An 11,348-nucleotide genomic window follows, 5' to 3' on the forward strand; every position below is an offset into this window, starting at 1 on the left:
GCGGAACCGCATCACGGAGGGCATCTACGGCAGGTAGGGCCCGGGCCCGCCGCGGAGCGCGGCCTGTCATATCCGCGGCCTGTCAGCGCCGCCTCGCCGCCCGCTAGGCCGCTGCCCGGGCGCCGGGGTCCGCGCGCTGCTGGCCAAGGTGCTGTCCCCGCCGGAGCACCCCACCCCCCGCACGACGGGGCTAATGCTGCCGAGCCCCGCCGCTGCACCTGCGCGGACGAGGGGCAGAGGGGAGACTCCCGGCGCGGAGGGTGAAGCGGTGGCCGTGTTTACACCCCGCTTTGTGCGGGGCGATGCGTGGAGCTTTCCCCATCCTCGCGGTCTGTGGGTTTTGAAGCAGCACGTGCCTGGTTTGGCTCTGGGCCGTTTCGCAGCTTTCTCCGGAGTCGGTGTTTTTATTTCTGTTTTATTTTGAGTCCTTATTCGGCCACTAAGAATGAACCGGGGGGCGGCGGAGCGCCGTTTCTGACATTCACCTTTTTTGGGGGGTTAAAAAAGAAGTCGCAGTGTCCCTTTAAACTCATCCCCAGCGGTCAATGGCAGCACATGTTTGTAAACCCGTCGCACAGTCTCGCAGACCCCCTCGGCTCTTTCCTGGCGTTGACGGAGAGCGGTCGCGCATCTCGGCCGTGCGTTTTGTGGAGGTGGGAGGGGGGATTGAAATCGCGGAGGAGTCAAGGGGCTTGGGTTTCAGTTCGGCAGCGTGGATTTCAAAGGACGTTCAACCATTGTGTCCATGGGACTGGCCGTGGATTTGGGGAGATGCTCAGCCCGTTTCCACCCCCCACAGATTTTGTATCCTTTTTTCAATAAGGACGTGTTTGTTTTCTGGTGTAGACCTAACACACAAAGCTATTGTGCCTTGCTTGTGCATGCAAAAGAACTTTTTCCCTTGAAAGTTCCTGCTATTGTGGAGCCAAGGTTGGAACATTTTTTCACACTGTGTAATATAGCTCTGCTCAGAATAAATCTAGATGACACAGTGGTACAAATTTCAGAAGCTGCCAGCACCTGGTCTATATTAAAGCACCTACCAGTGGAGCCATCCTTTAAGACAAAAAAAATAAAGCTGTGCGAAGAGGAAACATAATAGATCAAGGAATAATCAAAATATTACAGACATGATCGGTCCATGGCTTCCTTCTTGTCCCCTGTAACGATGAAATAGGCTTCATAAATGAATCAAGGGTGGTAACCTGGTTGAGAAGGGTTCTGAACATGTCCGTAGCCCACATCAAGTCATAAGTCTTTCCTTTATTAACTACAGGACGGTAACTTAATTTATAACGTAAACAGCATTTAGAAAGAGAAATTCTACAAGCATATTTATACTACTGCTTCAGTGCAGAAATGCTCTGTATGATAATAACGTGCCTTGAAATAATCCATTAACTTTAGAATCATCAAGAAGGAAAGCTGGACGGGACCTCAACAGGTTATCTGGTCCAACCAGGGAGCAAACATACCACCTTGGCATTATTAGCAACACGCCTTGACATGTTCTATGCATGGCATACATCAGCTTTTGGACTGGCTGTGTGGAATAACACATTTTAAATCCTGAAAGTGCAGTTTAAAGAGGACAGTTAAGTTGTGCATGTTTCATTTGAATATTAAACTTAGCAGCTCCCTTAGATGCCAAGTAACTGCCCTGCTTGCCAACTGAAGCTCGAAACTATTAGCATAAAGTAACATCCTTGAGGGAGTAAGGGAAAGATGTCAAACAGGATGTCAAATGATAATTGCACAATTTTGGGGTAAGAGAGAATTTTTGTTGAGATTTGAAAAGCTGATTGTTGAAAATCATGAGCTGTAATAATGTACCATTCCTATTTATAGTTCGGGTGAGATCTGTGCATGTAGTAGGTTAAAGATAAAAGCAAATGTGTATAAAATACCCTAACATTTACAAGAGGGAGTTATTTTATGGTGTACTCTGATACAGAGACTTTCCTGTATTGTTTCACATCCATTGCAGTATATAAATTGTGATTCTGATTATAGTGAACCTCTAGCATTAAAAAAAATTTCTCACTGAAATTAAAAAATCTTCTGTGTAAAAAGTTTTCTTTTGCATTGCTAAATTGGGATAATATCTGAAATCAGATGCCTGCAAGTCTTATTTAAAATGTATGCAGTGATGTGTTAATGGCTAATTTCAATAACTTCTGAAAAAAAAGTGCTCAGAAAGTATAAATTTCTTATTATTTCCATAATTTAACTCTTCTGATTCATTTTCAGTTCAGTTGCTTGCTTTTAGCAGTCAGCTTAAAAGTAAGAGGATTTTTTTTGTTCTGCTCTTTTATTTGCTGCTCGGGGTGTTTCAGTTCTAGTTAAAATACCATTTGGAAGCTACAAAGTACCCGTCTATTTATAAGTTAATATTTAATAGCAGTCCTTTAAAAAAGTTTTAATGCAAGCAGACTCTGTCAGAATCCTGTTATCAATTGCTTCTTAATGAATGTGCAGCATGATGATGCCTTCTGTCCCGTCTGAACTGACATGTAGGGTTAGGTGAATATTTGATGAAATAACTGGGACAGCTGCATTTCTTAAGAAGTTTTATGTGCAGCTCCAGTATACAGCATCACATTTCTTACAGTACTTTCTCTTAGAGGGTTTGGCTGCCATTTGATACTAACAAATTCAAGTTGTCAATTTGTTAATTTAAAAGCAGTATCCCAGGATGTGAAAGAATGAACTAGTAAAAAGAGCTTGCTGCTTTGGTAACCAAATCAGCCAGAGCTGTTTTTATATGGAGGTCTCTTCCCTTTTTTGCATTCTTATCATCTTGGTCCTCACCTTTTTTCATTCCTAATTCAGTATATCATGATTATGTGCAAGTAGCCTCTAGTGCTTTGACAGGCGTCCTAAAATTTGACAGGCAAACTATAATTCTTGATCTGCTCTAAAAATAGCACTAATCATTTTGTAATTCCACTGTGATAATTTAGTAATTTTGTGTTTGTTTGAGATAAACACCACCAAGCTCGTAGGCAAAACAACCAGTGCATTCAACATATCACAACACTATTTAAAACACACACGCACCTACACACCCCACCAACAGTGTCAGTGTAGAACTAACTGGTGACTTCTCTGTAGTGCTACTGCACTCCCCCCACTTGTTCTTTAGGGCAGCCAAGTCGCGTTCTTGTTCTTTAAGGCAACCAAGTCACATTCATGAGACTTCTGCATTCTTGCAAGCTTCCCTCATATGGGGGTGGTGAATGGAGAACGTATACACCTGGGGCAGAACTGGGGACACTGGTGCTCAAAAGGTGAAATTGTTGCTTTAAATCTGTGCTTGCAGCTCAGCAATCCAAGGTTCTTCAACTGTATTAATAATTATTGCAAACTGCCAGTGTTTCTCCATTAAGCCTCCATGCACAGTACGGCTTCCTAGCATTAATTGGTCAGATCTGTACTGTGTCCACACTTAGTTTCCCTTAAAGACTTGCTTCTGCTGTATTCCCTACAGAACTGACTGCATAAAAAAATCCCTATTTGTTGTTCCCCTTCAACAACCACTGTCTATGTCTTGTAGACAGTGTTCCCTGTTCCTTCTTGGTCACTTGGAAAGGGTTTTATGCTATTATTTGTAATGTAGGAACACCTAACATTTTCCAACCAGTGGAGGACCCATAAATACTTGAGTTACCATAAATAAGCAATCATAGTTTGTAGTTATTCTGGGGACAGGATGGCTGAACCCAAATGGAGTCAGTACCTGGAATGAACTTGCAGATGCTTGAACTAAAAGTAAGATTAAATACTGAGAGAGAGAAATTTTGTAATATTCAAAAGGAAAGACTTTAAGCTGCTTTTGAAGGAATAGAAACAATTGTCCCTCACAAACATTTTTATAAAGAGTTATTCAAATAAACCCAAACTTTTATGGTTCAAGGTACCATTCAGACAGATTTTGGATTCAAGTAGGAAAATTAATCTGGAATGTATCTAGACTTTTGTTGAAGATCCAACATGAAATAATACAGGTTTCCTGCCATATTTTTTGAGCGGTCCTGGGGTTGCTGTTAAACTATCTGAAATTTAAGCATATGTGTAATATGGGTTGGGAGCTATATTGTGTAGCAAGTAGATATTGGAATAATTAAAATCTGGGGATTCTCTCATTCTTCAGCAGAAGATGTTTCTTGTTCTGATAAATGTAGTGGAGTCTACAGTCAGTATGTCATAGGCAACAGAACAGCAAGATATAACTTCATGATCATCTTACAGAACAGTGTAAGAAGTGTTAGATTCAGACTTGCCTGTAAAAATAAAAATACCCTTTCTCATTCACTGAACATTACTGTTTCCACCCTAAAACTTGTTGTGCACTATCCTTTAACCAATTAGTTTAAAATGTAAGTACTTTAAAATTAGGGCATTAGTGACACATAATTGTACTCCCTACTGTGATTTTTTTTTTCCCCCCCCAGTGTTCATTCCATAAATTAAATTAGGTATTTTCGCCTCAGGCCTTCAGAAAAGGCATTTGAAGTTTTTCTTGAGCTAGTCGTCTCATTTCTTCCCTCTTTCCAATTTGGAGTACCTGCCCTTCTGTTTGTTCTTTTCCATTTTTTCACACTTTTTTTGTTGTTGCTGTCTTTCCTCTTCTCCTCCTGAATTTTTTCCACTTAGTCTTGTTTCTCTTGTAATGTTTTAAGCTACTTAAGGCCATGTTTAAATGCTGTGTAGTGTGGCATGCCAGCACAGCTGTTGGCAGCTTTGTTCTGCACTGCAACTAAAGCTTGAGATGCCAGTGGTGCAGTATCACTGCTTAAAATGAACACCGTTACTCTGCTACTAAAGTATTGTTAAAGACTGGTAACCTATCCATAGTATCAAAACCATGTATAAATGTGATGGAGTTCTGTGCTGTGTTGCAGGACTTGCTGTACATTTGGAAATAATTGTGTACAATTCAAGTTTGTGTTTCCAATAAATCTTCCAGTCATTTTTCTAGAGAAAGCGCTGGGTCTGTTTGTTTTTCCATATACTCTCAAAAGTCTACAATCGCACTTTTTAATCATACATCAGTATTTCATCATTCTTGAGTGGATTGGACCTTATATTTTTAATGATGTGCATATATTAAACCCTTAATTGTTAACTGAAATATTCACTTCAGTTGACATTTGTTAACTTTTTTACTACTTCCATTTTCATTTTAACTTGTTGCTGTTTGTTTTTTTTTGTTTTTTTTTGGAGTAGTCCTCCCATTTCTCATCCTTGCTTCATCTATTTAAAATATTTCAGCTTTATTGCTGATACTGTTCATTATGGCCCTACTAAATCACATTGGCACTTGATGCCAGCTATAGAGCTAGTTAAGTTTTGACATGAATTCCAGATGCAGTCATTGCAGTTGGCTCAACTTCTATTTCAGCTGACTTTCCCTGTAGATCACAGTATTCCAAATGACATTCCCTAAAGCATTTCATATTAATTCAATATTGGCGGGGGGTTTTTATTACCATATACTGCCCTCAGTCACAGGCATTTCCCTGGGCTCACAGCCAAATGATTGCTGAAGAACCTCTGTGTGTGACTGCAGTCTGCAAATGGCAAATTCGAGCTTGACACAGGGATGAGAGCAGTATGTGTCTCTGAATGTCCAGTACCTGGGTTGTTTTGTTAGTTCCATGATTACTTTTGCTAAAATACTCACTAGATTATATGTGCTACCAAACTTCTGATATAGTTTATTTCTAAGTGTTAAGTTTCTGCGCACAGTGAATATGCTCTAAGGAAAAATAGTGCATAATAACTTGAGCAATGTGGCCTCTTTTTAGGCATTTTTGTCCATAAGAATCCTTCCCACTGATTTGTCCTGGTACCTTTTTACCAGCTTCCTTTACCAGCGTAAACAATTTCTTCTTAGCCTTCTCAAACTGCCCTTAAGGTCTGGAACAAACCAATAGTACTGCCTTTCCTGACCTTAACTTAGGTTTAGGTCACAAATCAATTTTAGCTTAAATCTAAATGTGTTCTGCTATGTCAACCCCAATAGTACAGGTAATATTACTTCCTTCTGCAGATGACGTTCATTCCTTACACACAGCAGTCCCTTTTCTTGCTTCATTTTGTGTTGTGTGCTCTGATATTTTCAGATGATTTACTTTGGTGGTCTATCCATGTTTTTTGGTCCAGATTTATCAGACTCATTGCTGAATACATTGCTCTGATTTGGCCATTGTATTAAGTTTTCTTCCAGAATTTCTGGAAAGGTATGTGACTTTTCCATTTTGTCTGCCCTTACTCTCATTCCTGTTGCATATTGATAACATATATTGCCTTCCATACTGATGCACTGATTTAATACATGGGCAGCTCTTTTTTGGATTCTTACAGTCTCTTGCTTATTGTGAAACATTTGCCAACTAAATTTCCTTATTAATCTCCAGTCCGCTTATTTCAGCTCATTAATCACACATATTGTCTCCTGTATTATTTTTGCTTACCTGTTATTTTCCTTCTGTCCCTCGTCTTCAGTCCTCCCCCTCCCCCCAGAAGAAAAACATTTTTGAATGTACATGTTCAAAATATTGGAATATTCATGTAGAAAGAGAGCAAGTACATGCACCTTTTTCATTTGAGGGTCTTAATTTATAGTTCCTTATTATCCGAAGTACTCTACCTAGCCTCAGTAGGACAGCCATGAGATTTTGCAAATTGACTCTGTGATCTTTCTAGTAATTCCACATAGATGCTACACTTCACCTCTCTGAAACCTACCTCTCCATTTGGCACATTGCCAGGCTAAAAATGCCTTCCTCTCCTTTCTCTTGTATGAGTCACAGACTGCGAAATGAAGCATGCCATCAATGTGAGTAGGATTCACTTTGCAGCCTGTGGGACTTGCAAGAAGCTTGATTTTTCTACCAGTTTTGGAATTTATGTGCAAAATAGCTCTTGCCACTGATTTTGGTAGGTGTTTACATTACAGAAAACACAGAAGACAGTGGTGTGGTGAAATGAGCACAGAGCAAAGAATGAGCAATTAAGGAAGCAGTTTATGGCACTTGGGAGAGAGAAAAAATAATTACGCTTTCAGAAATAAAAAGCGGGGAGAGAGTTGTTTTGGGTTTTTATGGATTTTCATTGTATGGTAATAATCAGTTGACTTTGTATAGAATTAGCTATATTGAATCAGGGCACTGGTCCTTCTGGTTCAGTATCCTGCTTTTTTGGTAAATACTTCCATCTTTTCTTTCTTCTATCTTACACTGTTTTTCAAAATGAAACCCTATACCACTTTAAGGAAAGGCTGCCCTTGTCAATCCTTCTGATGTGTGACAGACCAGAACATTAGATGCCTAAAATTCAGAGTAACTACCTGCAACCAGTTTTAATATGGAGAGTTTGCCCCCTTCTATACAGAAAGGTAGCTTAAAATTAAAATGGGTGTATTGGAATACAATGGCAGGGGGGCGCTGACAAGGTTAGAGAGCTCCTCTATGTGGTGAACGTTATCTCTGAGCAGGAATACTGACGCAGCAGCTATCAGCATTGGAGAGATGTGGATGTGCCTAGAAAGATCAATGAATATCAGAGGTTCACAGATAACAAGTGACTACCAGAGGAGCACCAGCTTTTTGAATTTCAGGAAGAACATACTGGATGTGAAGCACAGTAGGGACAGTGACTAGGTAACGACAAGTGTATGGAGAAAAGAACACTGTCCAGAAAGTATCAAGAGGTTGAATATCACAAATTATTATCAAGTGGAGAAAAGGAGGAGAAAAATCTTGTTAGTAACTTGAGTCCTGGAATATTATTTAGCAGTCTGTCATCTGGAGCAAGCTAACAGAATAGCTTGTCAGAACAACTCACCATTAACCTATTTTTTCCCATGTAGCATTTAATATAACATATACTTACATCCCTGGAGTATTTAAAATGTTCATGTGTGGGCACACCATACCTGACAATGGGGGAGGGAGAGGGTGGGAACAGTTTGTTTACTACGCAGGTCTGTTTTGAGTGATGTACTGGTAATTAGACAATACAGTTTGTTGGGAATAGTGTATTAGTGCAATATGCCGATGTGGAACAAGGGCAAGGAAGACTTCTGTCCCTCTCTTCCTGTTATCTGCTCTACTAGGGGTGTGTTTACAGTGGTGTAGTATAGAAATACCCTGGCTAGCAAAGGGATTGGTAGAAGCCTGGATGCAGTAGCATAGTCAGCACAGACTAATTTACCTTTTGTCACAGCTAGGTAAGTTTGCCTTTGTGAGAGATGTTTATATGTAACGTTTTGTTAACTTAAAAGTAGAACTTCCTAGGAGTGGAATTTGGGAAGCCCCTTCGGCTGGAGCAGTGAAGCTTTATGTCCTGCACACACAATCCACCCCTAGCCTCCCTGACCATCGCAGCTTCTTTTCCACCCAAATAGTTAGAAAAGCATCTGTTTTTCATGAGGCCTACATAGTGATTTGTGGCTGCTAGATCTGTACAAGTGCCATTGCAATAGTATATTCAGATTAACAGTTGCGAGACCACACAACCAAACGCTTCCCGTTTCATACCTGAATGTTGCAGTGGTGTGGTGGGTCTTTGCACAGACCCTCTGCCAGACTTGGTTTTACATTAAAAGGATACAACACAGCATGCAGGCAAAATTCACCACGCCATCTGCTTCAGTTAAAAAAAAAATCTTTTATTGTGCTGTGCTTTGGCTACTCTCAAGGGGATGAATTGAATGTAAGGCCATTGATATTGTTGCGTCCCACCTGAGAAGCAGTGATCCTCGATATCGGGGGTGTCCAGTTCCATTTAGGATGACCCACCTCTCGTGGCAAGGGCAGTGGCTTATTTTTGCACCTAACAGAGCCACTGAGCTGGCATGGCTCTGAAACCCAGGGCATGAATGCTTCTGCTTCTCAACTCCCTTCCCTACTCCTTTCCTCCTGCTGCTGGTTTGAGTAGTCAGTGGCAACCAAGATCCCCAAATTAGCCAGTGGGTGAGAGGATGAACAGCAGCGGCATTCACCCCCTTGGTTCCAAAACTGCACTGACAGCAGCTCTAGGAGCTGCATTAACAAACCCTGTGGGTCACAATTTAATTACCTGCGGACTGCCAGTTGGACAACCCTGCTGTAAATTAACAATATGCATACTCTAGAAGTGTCTGATTTCAATGAAGATGGTTTTCTATCGTAAAGTATTTAAAATGATATAAATAGATATTTCTGTCCAGTTGCATAAGTGCTTCAATGGCAGATGCAACGAAATGTTTCAGAGATTGCGTTTCAAACAGAGAGAATGCTTTTTTAGAAAGCAAATAACATTTGAGGTTGAGTCTGTTTGTAGGGTGGTCAGTGTTTTTGGAGTATAAAGCATCTTACATGATTACCTCTCTGTAACTCTTTTTGCTTTTGTACTATTTTAAGCATGACTGCAACTCTTGCATTGTATAGTGTTGACTTGTAGGTAGTGCTGTTGAAGGAGCTGAATTCAATGGGAGTAGTTACAGTCGATTAGGATTGCAGAACCGGACTTTAGGAGCAGATCTAATGACTTGACAGAAGGTGAAAGTAAGCATCCCCAGGCTTTGTGAGGTCAGCTGAGTAAAACTGACTGGCCATGAAGGCTTACAAATGTCACTCTCACATCCCGTGTATAAACATATGAACTCAACAGTCACCAGAAATGAAGGTAGACAGGTTGAGTGTTTTCCTAATCATGCTGGGAAACTGACCTAAACTTACAAAGAGTTGCACTGATTTATTACTGGAATAACTGTTCACCTATTTCCTAGTGCAGAGATTCCAGCCTGTCATTCATACAGAAGGGAATGAATTGAATAGTTCAGGAATTTCACAGACAAGTGCGAGCGAGTCCTACAGGTGTCAGGCGCTCAATTTGCAAGCTAGTCACTTCTACCACTGTAATAGCTTCCAAGATATACTAATGTTTTTGCTGTGGCTCGTAAATGAAAAATAAATTACTACGCTGTGTTGCTGCTACAATCATTCCATGGTTTTAATAACTTTGAAATGTCAGTTTCTGAAAAATTACCAAAATGGTTATGGGCTAAAGGCTTCTGAGATGCCTAGAAAGTTGTCTTGTTTAAAACAATTGCTAATAGATACCACTCAGAATATCTTCCTTTTTGATGCACGTAGCTAAAAGGTATGCAATTGCTCAGTAATTAGCTCAGTAAAAACTCTAGATGATGGCTTGCACTGGAAAAGAATAATTCTTAGTGAAGTGGCAAATGATGATCGCTTCTCTTTCTGTGATAATTTGCTTCATCACCCTGAGATGGGTACCTTGTTGCATTTAAATGAAATGGAATAAAGTGATCTACCTGATAGGCTCAATAATTTCCACTAGTGTCTCTTCATAGCTGACTGGTACTTCAATCACTTAACTCATTGCTTATGTGAAATTTTGTTCTTCTCTCAAGCTTTTTTGCTCTGTATCTTTTATGAAGACTTGCATTACCTCCATGATAAACTGGATAGCTGTGCACAGTACAGAAACCTGAGTCAGCTTTGCATGTTGTGGTACGTGTTCATTCTTGGCATCTGATCCGTAAACATCCCAGGGCAGAGTTCCACTAGTGATGCTGGCATGTGATACAGAGAAAATGAGTGCTGTTGAGCAGATATCCTGAAAGGACAGGTCTGGGTTCAAGACAATTATGTAAGCATTTATGATATGTACAAACACTCTGTTATGCAAATTTGCGCAATGTAGTAAGGAGTTGGATGCTCTTTACTGTTCTTCTGTTAGCTTTGTTGTAATAGCCAAACAGATTGACTAATGGGGTAACACTTGCAATGCTAAGCTAAATAAGCCCTTGAGCTGTCCATTAGTGTTTGAATCAAAATATTTTAAAGCTGCTAGTGGCGAATACGGTGCCTACTGAGTAACATGTCGGACCAAAAGTGGGAAAGTCTGACTGTGTTCTGAAGTAACTTGTGCCTTGGTTTCCCCATTTTTCAAATAGATGCCTGAACTTTAAAGGGCCCTTGGGTACAGTACGTACCATTAAGTTAATAGGCTTCTGTACTGTTTCTCCTTTTATTATATGACTACACATGAGTTCACAGTTGATAATATTATGTGATTTTTTTTTTTCTGTGTTTGAATTCAAAAAGGGAGCTGGGAAGGACCAAACTTCCTTGTTTGGGGAAAATGCAGAAAACTGCATGAGCTTTGCAAGCAAGCACTAGAGAGGAAAATTGAGCAAATAAGGAGTCGTTCAGCTGTAAACAGCATAGTTTGAATGATCAGCCCCAATTGCAAAACTTTTTCTAGTGCTCAGTTATATTTTTTTTTTAACAAAGAAGTTGGCAAAAAGTATTTTGTAACAACAGTAA

General features: G+C 40.3%; 1 protein-coding gene across 1 annotated transcript in view; it reads left to right on the forward strand.

Annotated features, from left to right (window-relative positions):
* Position 1: 1 nt before the first annotated feature.
* Positions 2 to 11,348, forward strand: part of TMEM57 (transmembrane protein 57) — a gene marked incomplete at its 5' end in the record, with an annotated part of 47,224 nt that continues 35,877 nt past the window's right edge. Inside the window, one exon of the mRNA XM_019512079.1 lies at positions 2 to 33. Within this exon, the coding sequence (XP_019367624.1) occupies positions 2 to 33 (32 nt within the window). The remainder of the gene's footprint in view (positions 34 to 11,348) is intronic.

Source organism: Gavialis gangeticus, unplaced genomic scaffold (genome assembly GCF_001723915.1).
Source record: "Gavialis gangeticus isolate Ggan-Ray unplaced genomic scaffold, GavGan_comp1, whole genome shotgun sequence".
Taxonomy (NCBI): domain Eukaryota; kingdom Metazoa; phylum Chordata; order Crocodylia; family Gavialidae; genus Gavialis; species Gavialis gangeticus.